At 41.2% G+C, this 20,859-nt stretch overlaps 2 protein-coding genes across 4 annotated transcripts in view; both read left to right on the top strand.

The window, feature by feature from the left end:
* The window catches only part of LOC107583623 (EF-hand calcium-binding domain-containing protein 11-like), an 81,994-nt gene extending 64,253 nt beyond the window's left edge, over positions 1 to 17,741 (top strand). The window contains exon 6 of the mRNA XM_016269910.1: positions 17,648 to 17,741. Coding sequence (XP_016125396.1) covers positions 17,648 to 17,741 — 94 coding nt within the window. The remainder of the gene's footprint in view (positions 1 to 17,647) is intronic.
* The window catches only part of LOC107583483 (forkhead box protein N3-like), a 116,572-nt gene continuing 106,560 nt past the window's right edge, over positions 10,848 to 20,859 (top strand). Inside the window, exon 1 of one of the 3 annotated variants that reach the window (XM_016269692.1) lies at positions 10,848 to 11,233. The gene's annotated coding sequence lies outside the window, so the exon portion shown is untranslated. Of the gene's footprint in view, positions 11,234 to 11,701; positions 11,732 to 20,859 lie in introns of those variants that run through there. The other 2 variants (XM_016269691.1, XM_016269694.1) reach the window with 2 other exon arrangements.

Here is a 20,859-nt window from a genome sequence, read left to right on the forward strand (position 1 = left end):
TAAAACCCATTTAAAACCGGGCGATTGTTTGCACCAATGGGGACATAATTATGGATTATAATGACTTATACTGTTTTTTAACATAAAACTATGTCTGCATTTGTGATCAGAGAAATGACAAACAAGCGCTATTCTACACTTGCGTTTGAATCATCAGTAGCTTTTATTCTTTATATATAAAAAACGTACTTACAGTCTGTGAGTCAGAACAGCCGGCATTGTAGTCAACTCTACCAGGATCAGTAAACAGTCCTTCATAAAATGTGCTGCACACATCTGAATATTTGGTTTGAACTGTTCTGGAAGAGTGTTGTAAATACAACTTAACCACTGATTTCTAGTCGTGTCCTCTTTTGGAAGGCCAAACAAAGTAGTTTCGCTTTCACAACGAAACACAGCGTCACACACGGTGGCCTCGAGTGAGCGGCGGGCGGCAGATTCGACGAAGGAGTGGCCGGCAGGCTTGCAGCAACCACATGTGACGACCCCGGGCTGGACTCCGCTTCATCCACAGTGAAAGCCGATTCGGCGATCCACAGCACAAAGTTGATGTATTTACTCAGTGACCAGCACGGATCAGCTCCATGCATGATGAAGCGGATATCGTCCTCTTTTGGAAGGCCAAACAAAGTAGTTTCGCTTTCACAACGAAACACACAGCGCCTTCATGACATGGCGGCAGCAACAATACTACAGCGAGAATAAAAGTTAATCTTACCCTGCTATACTTATTTGTTTATGCACAAACATTAACAATGTATTTGTTGTTCATTCAATTGCACAGGTATGCAGATCAGGATTCTGATGGTCATATCAGCTTCAAGGACTTTGAAAATGTAATCAGCTATGGTTTGGCGAACATCTGCAGCTCCACAGGAGCCACAAAATAAGAGTCTGGAAGCTGCTTCTGTAAAAAATACATACAACTAGATCTCCCATAAAACAACATGTATTCACAACCCAGTGGCTTTTAATTTAACTCTCCAATAGATAATTGTTTGCAATTTAGAGAACACCGTTTGGCCTTGTCTGTTGAAAAGGCAGAGTAACCTCAAATGCTTGACACTTGGGTTTGATGATGAGTTTTGATGTTGTATCGATCCATTTAGACTGAGGCGGCACCATGTAATAGAGAAGCACACATTTCTATTGTGCAGTTGCCTTACAAACTACATTAAATTTAACCCAGCCTCTCAGGGTCTACTTCACTTGATGCGGGAACAATATCCCCATCCCAGCCTTCTGATATTCTGTACTCTGTGCCTCTTAAAATGAATTCTGTGACTTCTGTCACCCCATTTTATGGCAAGTAAGGGATCGGATCTTTACAATTCTCCTTCCTCGTTCAATTTTCATCTGCAAAAATAGGCAGGTTGCCTTAAAATTGAATATTAACTATCACATTCGGATTCTGTTTCTGCAGAACTCCCTGCTAGCGACATATATTAAAAAGCCTAAGCGTACTCGTTCAGGGAGGATTTTATGCGACACGTCTTGTTACATGCGATTATGGAACTGTAAATACTTATTTGTGTTTCGAGAGATTTGCTGCACTCCCATCTGAATAAAGATTAATTTGTTTTTGTAATCAGTCCTGAGTCTTCATCTGTATGACATGACGCTCACTCTATCCTCAATCCATCAGGGGGCTCAGGAGGCATCAAGTAAGGAAATGGCCTTGGAGAAAAATAATCAAATACAGTTTTAATCAAATACGTGCTTAATCCACTCATAGGTTCATTTTTGGGAATGGCCCGCTGTTCAAATATAAACAGAGAGGCGCTACTTTAATCTTCACCTTCCTTTTTGAAACTCGATTAAATGAATCCCCCAGTTTAGTTGCCGTATTGTGCTGTGGGAGAGAGTGTGCGACACCGTGAGCCAAACCCGTGCGAGGAAAGAAGGTAGAGCTGTCTTGCGACGTGGCTTCAGTCTAAGCATTGCCAACAGTGCAAAGAGCCGTAGATTAACACATTGTGTGCCTGTTGTTTATGCCAGGCGTTTGAGGTGTTCTTTTGTGTTCTCAGTAGCTCTTTTTCTGCCGATGAGGATAGCTTTTCTATTTTTCTCATTCTTTTTCATGCCATGGAGCTGCTATGAGCTGATAGCCAGAAAAAGAATTCAACAATTGACAATTGTGGACAAGTCCAAACGTATTTGAAAATAATTCCACACTCACCCAGGAAACAAATGCATGATAAGATTTAACATGGTCTGGCTGAAATCAAAGAGTGTGGAGCAAACGAAAAAAGCCTCTGAAAGTGGTGTTTGTTGGAATGCTGTGCTGGTTATTAAGTTTAGATACTCAATACAATCAATCATTCAGTTTATCAAATGTTAACAAGTTACAGTGGGGCCTCATTTTTAACTTTGTGGTTTCTGTTAGCATTTTAGGTGTTACTTTGCGGTCAGGTTAGAGGGAGGCCCACACTGCGATAATATCACTGCTATGCAATCAGCCATTAACGAATAAATTAGAAATAATAATAAAAAGATTATAAAGTAAAATCAACCATTGTAAATGCTATAAGTGAATGTAGGCATCACACAATGTACAGTATGAAAAATATTTTGGCATTAACTAAAGATTTTTCTATTTTATTAAATTATTTGTATTTAGAAAGATAAACTTTGAGCATTTAATGACAGCAAAGGTAATCCAAATGTCAAAATAGAGGAAATGAGCATGTGCAATATTAAATTTTTTAAAATAAAATTTAATAAAAAAACGTTAATAGTGCTATCAACCAAATTTATCTTTAACTTTGTTTATTTTGTGTTTTCTTTTTTCTTTTGGCCAATGAATCACTCAAAATACAAGCATTTAACCATAACTGTGCAAAGTACAAAAATAACAACATTAAGTGGCAGTCTTTTTTACAGAATCCAAAACACTCCCAGATTTTTTTTTTTTTCGAATGAGAGTGTCTTGCTTTCATCTGTCATCTCCTCCAACATGATTTTATGCTTTAGTAGTAGCTACACAACTTTTTTCTTCACAATCATGGTTGGCATCCAGTGTTAAGATGCATTTTCGCCACCTATCATGTTGAAGTGTCAATCAGACACTGGATTATTTACAATATTATCATTGTGTACAGTAGTAGAAACATGATATCACGACTTAATTTTTTAAATATCATGGTTGCCATCAATACTATTATATTGTGACACCCCTAGTCTACACATAGACTTCTATGCCCCAAATTTGGCGTAATTGATTAGATGTTCTAATTGGATACAGCACTGACATGTCATCCTTCCTGTGTTTCTCTATAGGAGAAACTGAGATGTGCAATCATTTTACTTTTATTACTCCACTTACCCTCGTCCAATCTGAGGTGCACATGTGAGTTAGTCTGTTTCCACATGTGTAGATCTTTATGTGTCATGGGCTTTTTATAAGCACCGTATGTCTAGGTATTATCATTAAGTCCTGCTTGTACCAGCTTGGTATATCTGTATTAAAATGAGCATGAGAGAGAAACACAGAGAGCAAGTTAGGGGTAGGGAAAAAAAAGAACAAGCGAACATGGTAAGGATGAAATATCATTAATCAGGACTGGCAGATACAAATGAGGGACCTTGCTCCCTGCTCAACCTGCTAGCAGAAACAGAGCGTTGCCACAGAGCGCTCTATCAGTGGAAGACGAGAAGCTCTGTTGCAGTCCATCAGTGCCGTCTTTGTTGTGTTCTTGTGTAGTTCGTTCTGAGCAGACCTGTCATGAGCAGCTTGTTCATGCTGTTGTCACCGCTGCTACTGAAAGTCAAGTCATTGTTAACATGACGCTCTTTAAAACAAAGTCTGGAGAGAAAATTTATGGGCTGTGTGTTTGAAATTCAATGTAACTGGTATTTTTGAGGTTCAGTGCCCAAATATGTGCATGAGTCGTGGCCTAACAGTTGGCCTAGCAGGTGCTTTGAACCGAAGTGTTCACATGAATGACACAAGGTAGTATCTGTCTTGTCAGATTTTCTCATATTTCCCATCTTCTTCATCGTTTCAAGTCACCTCTACAATTTCGTATCAATGAAAGGCAAAAAGGAAAAAACTTTTTTTACACCAAATATGCTCCTCAAGGAAGTCTTAGTGACCAAGTGAGAGGTAAGAACATATTTTAAACCTTGCTTTCTAATCTGAGATTACGTCTGGGATATTTTTATGTAATCTGAGTGATTAAGATTAAAATCGAAGGCAGCCTAATTATAAATTCTCAATTTTCTCTTTGGTTGGCTACCATCTGTAGTGGGGTTAAACGTATAAAAATTTCTGCTCCAAGCTAGTTTTTGTAAAGGCTGACAGTCACTGATAAATGCAGACGGTGAAGGCGCATTCCAAGGCGCTATGAGCATATTGATTTCCTTATGGGGGGCCTATTAAACATGATTTATAGATACTTTCCTCCTTTTCTTTCCCTAAAGCTGTGTTTAGCCACACAAGAGCCCAAACGTAATGGAGAGAATGGATGAAAAATGACAGGTGATTTACTCAGACGAACTCCGACGAACTGACGAAACAGACTCGGCGTCTCCTCACGGTACCCTAGATCACTCATCACGTTCAAAAATTAAAGACGCGTTCTTCGTTTATTTGTGTATTAGCTTAATGAGGTATGAAACTGCTACATGGATGGAATGAGACCAATTTACAACTTCGGTTGGAAGGGTTGTTTCAATTGATTTTTTCTCTCTTATTTTATGTGCCACTTCAAGACTTTTTATAGGTTCAGGAAATCCAACAGATCTTCAAAACCTTTATATCCAGATAAATGTTTTACTTGCTTTGCCGCTGGTGTTTCCAAATGGAATTGCAATAAAATGACAAATATGTTTTCGAACAGATTTCTCAAATACTCACTCCTGCCATTGGATAAACAGATAGTCCTGCCTTAAATTCAACTGCACTGATGTTGCTGTGTTGATGTTAACAGTAGTGTGGCAACAGGATAGTAAGATTTCCAAGATAAAATACACAATCCATTAGGTGCGTATTGTAGAATTAAATGGATCTGCCTTATGTACGTAGAGAAACGGCACATGCATCATTAGTAAATTAGAAATTTACCGCTGATTAGTCTTTGAAGTCACATTAATGCTGCAATTACTCTCTGAAGTCACTTTAATGAAGGCACTTAATGTAATATTGTAATATATTAATTGAGAATATTATGTCTTTTTATGCTGTAGGAAGACCTTGATCTCACGAAAGGCTTTGAAATGATACATTTAAGTCACTTTAAGTCTCATGGCTGCATATGGTGTTGAATGCAGCAAATGTGGCCTTCATGCACCCCACAAGATTTGTTTTACTTCATGGCTTGGTGGCTGGGTGCAGAGTCTCTGAACTCTAATTATATGTGCAAACAGAGCTGAAGCCCATATTACTGTATCACAGAGGGTTTGGCTCAATTAGCTTGTGTAAATATCACACTGGCAGCCACTGAAGAGCCTCTTATCACCGTATCATGTTTAAAGGTGCTGTTCTGTTTCACTGCCTTTGATTCATTATTGCGGCAACGTTAAATAATTATGTTTCAGCAAGCATTTTCTGTTGCTGTGCTAATGAAATAAAGCTCATCAATAGGTTTAATATCAGAATTTGATGCATTCGCGTTGCTCGTTTATTGATTTAAACATTCATTTTTTCAGCATCACGGACAAATGGCTCACACAAGCGGATTTTAAGACAGTGTGTGATACTATTTTGTGAATTTTTCTGGTCAGTTCCCTCTGTTTACACTTTCAGTAGAAATAGATCCACATTTGTTGCCGGATCATCCAGAATTGCAACCCACGGTTCTCATATGATGGATGTTAACTTTAAGTTTAATGACAATCAGTTTATTTGCTAATATAATTAACATTTTATTTGTGTTCAAGGCCACATGATTTTTCTCTAAGTTCTCCCTTTATATCATTTTAGCAAAAGAAAGCTGATTTTGGCCAAATTAATCATTATTAAACAATACTGATATGCTCTACTGATGAAAAGCCACACTGCATGTTAGTTCCTCAACATGTTGTCCGTTTCCTTCAATAGGTCACATACTTAAAAAAAAAATTTGGAGGAGAGAGATCTGCAAAGGACCTCAAGAAGGGAATCAAACTCAGGTCACCGTGAGCACAGTTGCGCTGTATGTCGACACACTAACCACGAGGCTATTGGCGCTGACAACAGGCCGCATATGTTAATGTTCAACGGGCCTGTCTGAATGGGTCAAACAGACCAGATGCATCTCTCATCAATTCACTCTGCTTGTCCCTGTGCGGTCTGTCCACTAGTTTGTGATTCATAGCACATGGGCCTACTAATGACCAACATCAGCGTTCAAGCCAAGCTGGAAGATTAACCAGCTCACAACTTATTATTGACATTGATAAAATGGGGACACAGACAAATACACAGACTATTTAGGAAGAGTAGACAGCCAGTCCGTTGGAAGAAGGTCATGTTTATTTATGGCACAGCTGCATAGGGTAATAATAACAACCAAGTCAACATATTGTTGAAATCAAAATTAGAGTTTTGTGGATTTTGTCTGTTATCTATTTATTTTTGGCATGACCCACCCCAAAACACAAAACGTGCCTTTTTCCAATGATGGCCATTTAAAATTAGCAGTGTAATCTGATTTTTTATTTTTATTTTTTATGTAGTATATATATTTTATATATTTATAGAGATGTATTTTTAGTTCATAATGTATTAATTTTTATAATATAAAATATATATTTTTTATTTTTATTAAACATATTTTAATATATATATATATACAGTGGGGGAAAAAAGTATTTAGTCAGCCACCAATTGTGCAAGTTCTCCCACTTAAAAAGATGAGAGAGGCCTGTAATTTTCGTCATAGGTATACCTCAACTATGAGAGACAAAATGAGAAAAAAAAAATCCAGAAAATCACATTGTAGGATTTTTAAAGAATTTATTTGAACAGAGCGTCGCGACCCGTACTCCCCCGCAGAAAGATCAAGGGGCGGGGTGGCGCTCTCGGCCGGGGCCTTCTAGACAGAAAACGGATCTGCGGACCGTTATTATGTCTAAGAGGACCTCGGTCAAACGGGCCTGACAATTCCACCGTCAGGGCCACGAGGGCAGCCTACCACGGGGAGGAGAGGTACAAACCTCAGCAAACGGTGCCTGATCCTCCTCAGTGCCCTCGGGGAGACTTACTGATGCCCCTGCCACCCTCGGTGCTTCAGGGCCCAGTGGACTCCGGCGAGCAAAATTCCTCCTTGGCTCCTTGTCGTCGTGTAACGCTAACATCTAACGCTTTGCCCTGGGCATGGTTAGGGCGTTCCTTTACCCGAAAACCGGGTATGTCCCTAAGGTGCCCACCTCGTCGCCAGGTCCCATTGTACTACAGGACTTTTGTCCTCCTCCCTTCCAGGAAACAGGCCAGGAGAGACTCAATCTGCTGTGACTTACATTCACCGAGCTGCACAGTGGCGTAAAGCAGATCAGTTATTTATTTGCTTTGGTTCCACTAAGAAAAGAGTTCCAGCGACCAAGCAAACTATGAGTCAGTGGGTGGTCGAGGCCATCAGACTGGCCTACGAGTCCTCTGGCCTCCAGTCACCCATGGGGGTCAGAGCCTCGTTCCCTTCGGGGAACCATGATTACATACGTAACCTCGAGACGTTAATGTACTACCAGCAGTAGCTATGTTATTTTAGGGAAACTATAATTTCCATGAAGAGAAGGTTTGATTTCCACAGAAATAATGCTTTTACACACATTATCTGCTGCATGTCTCGAAAGGCTTGAGCTCAATGAATAACTTTTCCAAAATGTTTCAGAAAAAATATCAAATTATGTCTCGGTAATGTTATGATCAGGGTGAGAGGCAAACATTATAAATGTTGTGCGTTCCTCTCATTAATGTTTTATCGAGGAACATGCAGCGAAGTGTGTCAAAGCGAATCCCGCATGACACACGCGCACACAGATTCAATTAGATTTTCAATTTTGTGCAGATATTTATTAAATGGCACTGATTTTTCAGCACATTTTATTTTCCAGCCGTGGCTAATGTATAATGTATGTGCTGTCAACCTTTGATGTTTAAATTCTGGTACTCTCACGAGGCTTAAATACATGCAAACACCTGTTAATTATTTTTCATCTACTGCATTTAAATGACTCCTAAAGGTTTGATTACTGCCAGTTGAAGTCATGCAGATCTGATGAAGAAAAGCAGATGCTCTTGCGCAGTGATATATGATGGGCCTAAAGTATGGTAAATTCATATTTTCTCAAACAGTTTTTATTTAATCCTTGTGAATTTTTTAAAATAGTTTAACAGTGCTATTTTCAGCAACTTTATAGTAATTATCAAACATTTGTATTTCTATTAAAAATAGTGTCCTGAATAGATTGCTTTGAATGCATTTAGTGCAATTTTGCCACAATAACATTATTCCTATAGTAAAAACGTGTTAAAGAGTTGCATGGGAAGTTTTGCAGGCATATTTGTAATGATTTTCTTTTGTTTCAAATATGTGCCTCGCACAAAACTGCTGATAGCCGCTCTCTCAATAAAACAAATGAATAGTCTAGATTCCACTCAGTTGTTACCAGCTATAAAATCTCAGCTATGCTCCACAAATTTTAATGTACTGCATTAATTCAAACCCACCATGTCCTTGATCCAAATGCCTGTGGCTGGCTGTTGGCGCTGTAGTACAGTAGGTGAGTGTAGGTTGTGTGTGAGGATTGAGTGGACAAAAGGCCCAATATTTCTCTGCGCAAATGACCCACTTGGGCGCCAATTATATTAGGGTTAAACTGCAGATACAAAGCAAAATTACTGTGTGTACATGTTGCATGAAAGCAGGTACTATATTGTGTTGCTTGGCTTTTTAATGCTGTGCAAATTCAACACGTGTTTACAAAGAAATCACAATCGTGGAAAACAATGTATCATGCTTGTAATTGTTTACTAACTGGTTAGAATTTGCATACTGTACTGGCTGAAACTAAATCTAGAAAGATATATCTGCATATAAATAGATAAATAAGGATTTGAGAGTGTCTGTGTCTGTCTGTGTCCATCAGATGCTGTTTCACCCCCGAGATGAAACACTGCATGATGTATGCACTTGTGTCCAGGGCCCCATCTCATGGTTCACGGGGAGCCCCCAAGATTTGCGGTAAGCCACTGAGTTTACATTGTGAGCACATTAGTCAACTGTTATTTAGATAAGGGCCAAGTTTCACTTTATGATCCTCACGAGGCATTCTTCACATAAGCATCCAGGGTATTTTACAAACCCCCCCCTCTCTCTCAATCTGTTTTTTGAAAAAGAAACGAGAAGCGCAGTTACAAAGCTGCCTGCTGAGGAGGTGGACTCAGCCTCCAGGCTGATCATATGGCTGGCGGCCTGATTCGTGCAGCTCTTGACAGATACAAGCAGCCCAAATTTCCCCCTGTTTTGCAGTCTGCCGCTCCATGTGTTGCTTATATTTATAGCCCTGGCTGTAGTGTCCGTGCACATAATAGTTTTAGCATTGCTGCCACATTTGCAATAGCAAACACTTCAGAGTGGGGGTTTGGGGTTTAAATATTAGTATGTTTTGAAGGGTAGAGCTAAAATGAGGCTTTTGTTTTCAGTATGTTTTCTAAGGATTGAAAGGAAGATAAAAGTATGGGTTTTGACCTTTTGGAATATTTTTTTTGGTAATGGTAATGATTTGTGTGCTTGGATGCTGCTGATGTCATGGAGGGATTTTGTTATGACATACTTAAGCAATTTATTTGAAAAGTCTCAGTACATGGTCAGATATTAACCCTTTAAAGGACCACTTCAAATAAAAATTCTCATCAGCTCATCTTCATGTGTAACAGATGTTAGGTAGAATATTCAAGATGCTATTTTCCTTACACATCAGTAGATTTGTACTGTCAGTCTCCAAAAAGCACCATGAAATATAAAACCAGTTAATATGACCTGTGCACCATTCTTTTACTAAAGCTGTGCAGTAGCTATCAAACCATACAGTATTTTCTGTTGCCTCTATTTGATCTTGCTGCATTACAATTAGTCACATGATATCACTGATGTTAAACCTGCAGATTACATTTTAGATCTTACAATTGATCTGAAATCATATCAGTGAATAACCACTTTCAGCTATCGTACTGTATTTCTCCAGTAGACTAGGAATGTAGCACACAAGTTGCAAGTATGCAAAGCAGCAGTAAATATTCTAATAAAGTTGAGCAAACAGGGAAAATGCTAAAAGGAGGTCAGTCTTATATCAGCGTTTCCATGACCTCTAGATAAAAACAAAACAAAAAAAAACTCAATATCATATACAGTAAAAACATCTCATGATCGATAAAACAAGATATACTTACTTGAAAAAACTAAACGAAATATTAAGTCTTTTTTTTTTAGAGAAATCTAATTGACAATGGAGTAAGACAAAAAAAACTAATTTGGATGGAACACTATTTTGTTTTGGATTTTATTACCAAAACCTCTAAAACAGGATTTGATATCTTATGTCATTTTGCACAAAAATAAAAGCTTAAAACTAGATACATTCACTTTAAGATATTTTTGAAGTACGTTTAGATATTTATACTGCAGACAACACGCAAGCATACTGAGTAAGAAAATGATTTATATATATATTTTTAAAATGAGGTCAGTTTGTAAATGATCTTTCAACTATTATATTGTTGTCCAGGTAATGGATATCGAACAGCTCTCCATCTCTATCCATCTACAAATACCCCAGCAGTGGATCTGGCACAGCGCAGGACTTCTCATCCGTCTGTAGAATGTAGCCCTGGGTTACACATAAAACAATGGCATTCTTTCAGTTAACATCAGAGACACTAGGACCCAGCGAGTCTCTTCCCTCCTCATCAGGCTCCCTTAGTTCCAGAGCTCAGTGAGCGGTCTCAGAACAGAGTGCAAAGAGAGAGAGAGAGAGAACGAGGGAGGGAGAGAAAAAAGCCAAGTGAATGTTAGAGTCCACTGTGGTCACTGCTGAAATACTGAATCTGAGAGAAATGGAGGGATTAACCAGTCGGATTTAAAAATCTGGAGCTCATGCAGAGGCAGCCAATCAGGGGACGATCTGGATTAAAAGGTTTGTGTGTGATTGATCATTCTTGCTGTAATCTATCAGGGCTTTCTGTTTTGTCAGGAGTCAGCCGGCGTGCAAGAGCGTTCGCGGGCATATAGACACTGCTGGGAGCTCCTGGCTGGTGAGTCTAGTTACGTGTGGGACATGTGCTACTTACGCCGGATGAAATATTGTGACAGCAGAGACAGGAAAGAGGGCACGCTCCTGACACTGAGGAATGGAAGTCGCTGCAGCTGTAAACAGTGCTGGAAGAGGTCTAGACCGTCTCTCGCTGAGCGTGCCTGAGGGTCATTCCCTCACTGTCCTAGACCGGTTGATGTTTTTCTCGGTGCAGATGAAGCAACATCTCGCCCTCAGGGGGTAGGGCGCTATGTTCTGGTCGGCATTGTTTGTATTTGATGTTCTCAAGTTCAGCACCCAGGGTTCTGCGTGGGGAACTTTGCTCCGAGACTTGTCAACAAATGCGGTGTTAAATAAAGCAGCCACGAGTGAAGTTTGAATGTGCTCACTGGGTGGAAAACAAGTCAGCGCAGGGAAGAAGTGAGCCACATTGCTCCAAACGATTCCACCCGCTTAAACTGGAGACAGAGAGACAGAGAGACTACTGGGAAACTATGCAGTGAGCGCTTGTGTGTGTGTAGCGTTCTTCCTATAAACACACAAAAATGTGTTCCCATTCCTGTCTGCAAGGATAAACAGGCATATATTACTTTTTACTGTTGGTTCATTTCTAGTTTCCGCTGGGAAAACGAAGCTTTCTCATTGTAATCTGATAGTTTTAAGTTGCAGTTCTCCAGTTCAGCTGTCTTTTCTGTGCACAACAGCTGAAAGTCCTGTCCTAGATGCATGCTCCATGTCAGCTTTTTGCCTTGTAACTGTAATCCTGCATGCTCTCTGTTCATTTGCATTCATGAGAATTAAGTTCGGCTCATCCACAGTCTGCTGTTAAAACGAACCGCATGAGTGTGTTGGTACACACAGCACATCCTGTGGATTTATTGTCATTAGAGCTGGACTCTGCTAACTCTGGCCGTTCTGCTGAGCTCTGAGCTTTCTGTGGTTGTCTGTCTGCAAGTCTCTTTACCACAGTGCTATAGCAATTTCTTTCTGGGAATCCGAGATGCTGAGCTTGTGTGTTCCTCAAGAGTTTCCATTTTTGTCCTAAAAAATACTGAAATACCTTGATGGCATTGTCCTATTTGGAAAAAGCTTGTGGTGTGGAGGCTGTTTTGCTGGAAAAAAATGAGCTCTAGGATTTATAACCTACTTTAGTCACTAGATGTTTCTATAAATACGTAGAGTGCAGTGAAGACAGTTTTGGGCTGTTTTATGCAAACCGGCCTGTCGTGCCGTGCTGTAAGTTTTCCCTGACCCTCTGTTTCCATGGCCCCCTCATGTGGCCGCTCCTCACTGCCTATAGCACGAGCTATCTCCGCCTATGAAAACACGGCGCGTGATTGGCTGATCCTGCAGATGCACAGGAAGTTCAGGGTTTCTAATAACCACCCAGAGACACAGTTACCATAGAGACAAAGATAAGCCCCCTTACTAAAAAAAAGGAAAAAAGCCTGCATGTCATCACAGCAGCCTGCAGAAAGCGTCTGCTCTCTCTCTCTCTCTCTCTTCTGCCAGTTCTCCTATTAGCAGCTGCTAAAACAGTACAGCACCTACCTTATGAAGGTTGCCTTTTCTCACCGCTCTTCAAATGCACGTGAGTTCTGCTTTGCTTTTTACAAACTTTCCTCAAATCCTTTATACGTCGTTACCGTGCTCGTGCACTCACTCGTGTAAACTTCTGGTGAGCGCACCAGAACTGCAGGCTTTTAACAAATCTAAAGCTTTGACCCGTGCCTAGAGGGCATGTTTGTGCTTTTGTGTGCACCCTTTCCCGTGGTTTACACAGACCGTAACGATGTCCGTCTGTCTGGCCAGAGCTATTTGTGGGATCTGATGTAATGGCAGGCTGTGTGTAATTTTGATACCACTGGCTGCACGTTAATTGATTTCAGGAGTATCGTTGAGGCTGTTAAAACGCTGCGTCTCAGACCAAGAGCATTTGAAGGACTCGAGGCTACGGCCCACACTTTTAAGTCCGGTTCCTTGCAAACTGTTTTAGCAAGCATCTTCTGCAAGTTTTCCTCAACAGTTGGAGGGGAGGCTGTGGGGGCTGGGGTTGAGGAGCTGTTTCGTGTGACGTGCCGAAGGGAGGCAGAGCTGCCGGTGAAAGGGCTTCCTGTTGATGGGAGTCTTGTGTTATCTGAGGAAAGGGTCTGTTGGCAGGAAATGTGTCAGCCGCTTGTTTTCTTTAAAGTAAGAGGATGTGTCGTGGATCGCTTGTTTCGTCTTCGGCAGGAGGTTTGGAGAGGGGAGGGAAATCGCTTTGCTCTGAACTTTTGTGAAATTCGATACATGTTGCCTTGACAATTTCTCCTCAGTTTGTGTGTGCCGCCGTTGTCATTACGGCATGTGAACAAAGCCTCTTGAAAGATCCAATATCCTCGAGCAAAACTGTATGCCCCACCGTACACCCTTTCAAATGCAAATGCCATACAAATTCCTGCCCGGAAAGTGACTATTATAGTTCAGATTTGGTTGTCGGTGCAGTCTGAGCCGGTCTTAGAGGAGGGTTTAACCGTGTCCGTTTACACTCGCAGCATTGCAGACTCCATCTCTCATTTGGCACATTTGCATTTCAGGAGATTAAGCATCAGAAGTTTCCCAGTATGGTGGGTGGCTGTTGGCCCGGGGCGTGCAGAGAGCTGGCATTATTCAACCACGCTGGGCCGCGGGATGAGACTAGGGCGCCGTCCGTCCGTCACAGTTGAGAGGTGAAGCTGGCTGCCGAGGAGGTCAAGGCACTTTTTATTTTGAGGCAGTGGAGTGTGGGGCTCCTCAGCGGTGCACCTCGTCTTTTTTGTCTGTCTGAGATCTTGTAACAACAGCCAGTGGGTTGTCAACGGACCGAGTTTTGCGCCGCCCCTCATGAACATTAAACAGCACGGCAAATCGGAGACGAGCGCTCGACGAGGCAGAGAAATATGTCAAAACATCAGAGGAGTAGACAGGCAAAAAAACACCTGATGGGAAAGAATGGGAAATATGCATGATGGTTCAGATTCAGAGTTTCGCTCAACGCTCTACTGTCGAGCGCCTACTAGAGCGTAAAGTGAATACGGAAGAGGGTAGACTCAGATAGTCCTATTAAATGTTTTCGCTTGTGATTTGCGGCTGAATTCTCCAGGGCCGTTTCCTTGTGATGTGTAGTTCAGCAAACCGTTGGAGTCTGTGATAAAGGTCTCCAGTCAAAACGCATCTCCTCATCGGGTGTTCTGTCGCGTGTGACTGAAAGCGTCACGTCCTCAATCAAAATGAGGCCATACATCTTCACCCCTCTATGCTATCTCCCCTCTATCGCTTTCTCCCCCTGGTGACCTTCAAGCTTTTTATTTTATCTCTATCTTGGTGATTAAGTGTCTGGAATGCATGTGATGATGGTGGCAGCCTAATGAATGATAGACCCTTGGCAGCAGTACCTCTGGGAAGCACATTTACCGCTTGCTGAGCACTGGCTAAAAATGAGTGAGCTACAAAGACATGTTTTGAATCTCACACTTGTCTCGTTTTAATTTAAAATTAACTCTATCCCCTTCAAGACCACCTTTTCTCTGGGTTTTGTTTCCTTTTTGCACAGTCTCCCCTTATTTTTGGTGCCTCTCTGGTTGCACAGGAGGGAAAAATAACTGTAAATTTGATGTAAACACTTGGGATTCCAGCAGAGAAAAATGAGAAGTGTAGCTGCTGCTGAAATGGCTGGCTACTTAGATCCAGTGTGAGTGCACGACCGGCTCTCCAATGCACTGGAATTATGTCCCCAGCCGACCGCTACCGATCAAATAATAACAGACTCTAGAATGGTATTGACACTCAAGTTCACACCTGGGTCAAAAGGCGCTGTGCTGCAGGCACAATGGAGGATTGTGCCCCAAATGATTAAACTGACTGCAGCGGCTTTTTACTGTGGCTTACAGAGCACAATTGTCAGAGCTTTACGGAACATTTAGATCCTTTCAAAACTGTGTGTTTGTGAACACTTCACACTTTTTTATAGCTTATAATTAATGCTACGGTTTTGTTCAAATCCCTAGAACTAAGTATTAACCTTTAGTATGTATCTCGTTCCACAATGTTTTTGCTACAGGCATGAATCAAATTGTGTGGCTTTAAGGAGAAAAGAGATATTTTTTGAATATAATTTTTTCTAAGTGACATTCAACTTATGCCTGCTGCATGATAAAAAAAGATAAAAAGCAAAAACATTGTTATTGTACCAATAAGGTGGCATCCATTTAATAATTAAAATGATAATTTACACTTAATACGTTATTATTGCATACTGTTTTATAATGTACTACAATACTGAAGTGCAGATAATTGGCACTATTTGCAACAAGTAGTATACTTGATAAATGTAAATATACACTGTATTTTTTATTCCATAGTAAGGGCAATTCATACAATACATTTAAACTGAGCCACTTTAATACCATCTCTGAACTTTCTACCACGAGTTTTTGAATATAATTTTTTCTAAGTGACATTCAACCTATGCCTGCTGCATGATAAAAAAAGATAAAAAGCAAAAACATTGTTATTGTACTAATAAGGTGGCATCCATTTAATAATTAAAATTATAATTTACACTCAATACGTTATTATTGCATACTGTTTTATAATGTACTACAATACTGAAGTGCAGATAATTGCCACTATTTGCAACAAGTAGTATACTTGATAGTAGAAATCCTGCTATTTTAACATAGTGTAACTAGGTATTTGCACTTAGTGTAAATAGCATATTGCTAAAAATACTGCTATTTTCACTTAGTGTAAATAGAATCCATTGCTACTGAACTTTCTACCACGACTGTTCTTCGGCTGGTTCTTCCTGTATACGTTGATTGACAGATGTCTCGTCCAGTCAGCGGTGAGTAATCCCAAACCAATGGCGCTGTCTCAAACTATACCTACCTTTTCCGGTTTGTCTGATGTGTCTTTGTGTTTTCTGACTTGTTAATTTGTTTTCGAATTTGTTGTTGTGCTTTCTGAATTGTTATTTTGTTTTTTAGACTTGCATCTGCGTTTGTAATTTGTTATTTTGTTTTCAGAATTGTGATTTGTTTAGCACTTCTCGGCCACCGTACGTTTCCCATTCCATGACTAGTAAAATCATGGAAACTTACTGTCTGTATAATATTGAACATGGTTCTTGACGAGCTGCGTCTTCTTCTTGATTGACAGGTGTCAGCATTAAAGTGCAATACTGCCACCTGGGAGGTCAACCAGGTACTGGCGCTGGAGTAGGCTATTTGCGTGTCATGTTATCATAAGTGTCCTGTTCATTTTAAATATTGTGGTTATCGCCAATTCCAGTATATCGTCACACCCTAAATTAACACGATATTTCATGATTTGAATATCATGGTTATCGTCAATACCGGTATATCGCGACACCCCTAAATATATATATATATATATAAGGAGAGGAGAGATAGAGATAGATAGGAGAGAGATATATATACAGTGGGTACGGAAAGTATTCAGACCCCCTTAAATTTTTCACTCTTTGTTATATTGCAGCCATTTGCTAAAATCATTTAAGTTAATTTTTTTCCTCATTAATGTACACACAGCACCCCATATTGACAGAAAAACACAGAATTGTTGACATTTTTGCAGATTTATTAAAATATATAGATAGATAGATAGATAGATAGATAGATAGATAGATAGATATAGATATATAATTTACATTTAATTGCTCTTTTTAGTATATTTGTACACCTCCTGAGTGAACTTTTTTAATTAGAAAGAAAAAAAAGTTTTTCAGTAATAGGAATCACATATTCAGGATCTAAATTCCTAAGAAGTTGTTCATGCATTCAAAAGAATGAAGTAGCAGAGTTCCTTCAAGAAGGGCAATTAATCATATACACCAGGAAGAAACCCCTGTAATAAATGACCGGGAAGGTTCTTTGAGGGCAGTCAGATTGTCACCACATTGATCCTACGCATTCTGATCTGCAATACTCCTAACATCATTTGACTAACGTGCTTTTATGCATTTTGAGCTGTACATCGCACTGTTTCATTCAAATTATCAACCAGCAATCAAATTATCCACTCAATATTTCAAACCTGAGTAATAAGCACTCGTGTTCACTGACCTAAGAGGCAATTACCTGGAGCTGAGTTCTTACCTCAAAGGCTTTCAAGCACAAGAAGAAAATGAACGGCACTCCAAGGCCTTTACAAACAGATCTGGAGTTCTTACTTGGCACGGCGAGCATACAGGGTGACACTGAGAAAACAAAAAGATGGAGGAGAGCAGGAGGAGGAAAAGTGGTACATAAAGTCGATCAATAAAGAGAGATCAATGCTTTTGTGAGGACTCAAGCAGACCCTTGGGAGTTTTGGCTACGGAGAACATGGCAGAGTATTGTGTCTGTAATCCCCTTCTCTCTTTCTGTGTTTTCAGAGAGGGCTCCATTTGGAGAGTGGCTTCACACTCGCCCCACGCTTCTGGCCCACTTTTAAAGAAACTAGTTCCTTTGCCTTTGCCTCAGGCATGAATGAATCATAAATTTGAGGGAGCTGGATACTAGAGAAGGTACTGTAGAATCCTGTTAAGGCCGTGCTGACTAATATGATGCGACTGGTTACAGAAAATACATCTTGCAGCAAATCTGATGAGAACTCTCCAGAGGAAGGAAGAAAATATGGTTTTCCAATATACTAGGGAAAATGTATTTGTTTTGCTTGTTTATCGATCATCATGATGAATGTGAACCTGCAATCTGTCTGTCTATCTACCTACCTATCCCTCGCTCTCTCCGTCTTTCTCTGTTTATCTATACAGTAGATGAACACAAGCATTGATTTGTTTTAAATAATAAAAAATAAATAAAATATCAATGTGCTACTTATAGTATCTATCCACCAAAATGCTACAGTTTCTACAGTTATTGTTATTAATGTAAAATCATAATAAATTAGCACTGGATTATGTTCCAGCATTGTTAGCATATTTTTTCTGTCCTTTCAATTACTTTTTTTTCTGTCATTTTAAAATTAGTTTATTTCCACAGTTCCCCTTCAGGAACTCGAGCTGCGTTGAACGCTGCGGAATGCCCTCGGCGAGACACCGTACTGAAGCCTGTGTGAAATCAGTCCAATAGCGAAGCGAGACGTCATGAGCGGGGTAACGTAAGCAGCCAGAAAGCATAAAGGCACATCCGGCCAGCGCGCCTGTTAGCTTTTACTCTTCAGTGAGCGCGTCTGTGGTGTGTGTGTGAATGTATGCAAAGCACTCAGTCAGTAAAAAAAGTTACGCGAAAAAAAGAATGCCAAAATTCAAATCAAAAAAGAATGTGGCGAGCGGACGGCGTTTCAAGTAGTGTGTTCCTCCTTGCCCATGTTATATCTCGGGTGAGGATACACACGATTTGTGCGTCATCTGTTTGGGAGCGGAGCATGCACGGGCAGCTCTCGAGGGGGCTGCCTGCCATGATTGTGAGCTTCTCCTGCTCCGTGTGCTTCGCTCCCGCCTGGCCGTCTTCGATGAAAGCGGCCAGGCTCGCGATCCTGCTGGGTCCGGCCCCGCTGTTGCTGAGGGACAGCGGCGGCTGTTATCGTGGGGATCGCAAGTGGATTTAGCGGAGGGATCCGAGACGGGCTCGTCCTTATCTTGGTCCTCACCCGCTAGATCCACGGCCCCCTTTCAGGGTTCGGAAGCCGCCCGTGGTTTCTTCCCCCCCGAGAGAGGGCCAGACACTTCATCTATCTTCCTCCGAGGAGGTTGATGTGATGAGCGTCGACACGGAGGAGATTGTGGACTCGCCACCACAGTCCCTCGCGTATGAGGAGCTTGTGGAGGTTGTTACTCGTGCTGTAGCTAAATTAAATATCGAATGGCCAGCCGAGAAACAGGACGCTCGTCCCAAAAGCAAGTTGGACGAGCATTTCCTTAGAGCAAGATTACAACCTTCACGTCAGGGCCTTCCATTTTTCACCGATCTCCATTCTGAGCTTTCGAGATCGTGGGATAAACCGTATTCATCCCGACTCTTTAGCCCCTCTGTTTCTAATTATTTGAACATTACGGGGCTAAATGAGAAGGGATATGGGGCGGTGCCGGCGGTGGAACAGACACTTTCCCCACCAGGCCAGTAAGACTAACATCCAGCCTGGTTGGGAAAGCATATACGGCGGCAGGTCAGGCTGGTGCATGTCTGCACACTATGGCGGTGTTGCAGGCGTACCAAGCCGACCTGCTAATAGACCTGGACGCTAGGGAGGGAGAGGAATCCGACGCAGTCGCTGAACTACGTCGGGCCACAGATCTGTCGCTTCGGGCCACCAAGGAAATCTGCGGACCGTTATTATGTCTAAGAGGACCTCGGTCAAACGGCCCTGACAATTCCACCGTCAGGGCCACGAGGGCAGCCCACCACGGGGAGGAGAGGTACACACCTCAGCAAACGGTGCCTGATCCTCCTCAGTGCCCTCGGGGAGACTTACTGATGCCCCTGCCACCCTCGGTGCTTCAGGGCCCAGTGGACTCCGGCGAGCAAAATTCCTCCTTGGCTCCTTGTCGTCGTGTAACGCTAACATCTAACGCTTTGCCCTGGGCATGGTTAGGGCGTTCCTTTACCCGAAAACCGGGTATGTCCCTAAGGTGCCCACCTCGTCGCCAGGTCCCATTGTACTACAGGACTTTTGTCCTCCTCCCTTCCAGGAAACAGGCCAGGAGAGACTCAATCTGCTGTGACTTACATTCACTGAGCTGCACAGTGGCGTAAAGCAGATCAGTTATTTATTTGCTTTGGTTCACCTAAGAAAAGAGTTCCAGCGACCAAGCAAACTATGAGTCGGTGGGTGGTCAAGGCCATCAGACTGGCCTACGAGTCCTCTGGCCTCCAGTCAATTTCCAAAGCGTTCAACGCAGCGTCTCGTTCCCTTCGGGGAACCATGGTTACATACGTAACCTCGAGACGTTAATGTACTACCAGCAGTAGCTATGTTATTTTAGGGAAACTATGATTTCCATGAAGAGAAGGTTTGATTTCCACAGGAATAATGCTTTTACACACATTATCTGCTGCATGTCTCGAAAGGCTTGAGCTCAATGAGTAACTTTTCCAAAATGTTTCAGAAAAAATATCAAATTATGTCTTGGTAATGTTATGATCAGGGTGAGAGGCAAACATTATAAATGTTGTGCGTTCCTCTCATTAATGTTTTATCGAGGAACATGCAGCGAAGTGTGTCAAAGCGAATCCCGCATGACACACGCGCACACAGATTCAATTAGATTTTCAATTTTGTGCAGATATTTATTAAATGGCACTGATTTTCAGCACATTTTATTTTCCAGCCGTGGCTAATGTATAATGTATGTGCTGTCAACCTTTGATGTTTAAATTCTGGTACTCTCACGAGGCTTAAATACATGCAAACACCTGTTAATTATTTTTCATCTACTGCATTTAAATGACTCCTAAAGGTTTGATTACTGCCAGTTGAAGTCATGCAGATCTGATGAAGAAAAGCAGATGCTCTTGCGCAGTGATATATGATGGGCCTGAAGTATGGTAAATTCATATTTTCTCAAACAGTTTTTATTTAATCCTTGTGAATTTTTTTAAATAGTTTAACAGTGCTATTTTCAGCAACTTTATAGTAATTATC

Source organism: Sinocyclocheilus grahami, unplaced genomic scaffold (genome assembly GCF_001515645.1).
Source record: "Sinocyclocheilus grahami isolate Dianchi unplaced genomic scaffold, SAMN03320097.WGS_v1.1 scaffold54.1, whole genome shotgun sequence".
Taxonomy (NCBI): Eukaryota; Metazoa; Chordata; class Actinopteri; order Cypriniformes; family Cyprinidae; genus Sinocyclocheilus; species Sinocyclocheilus grahami.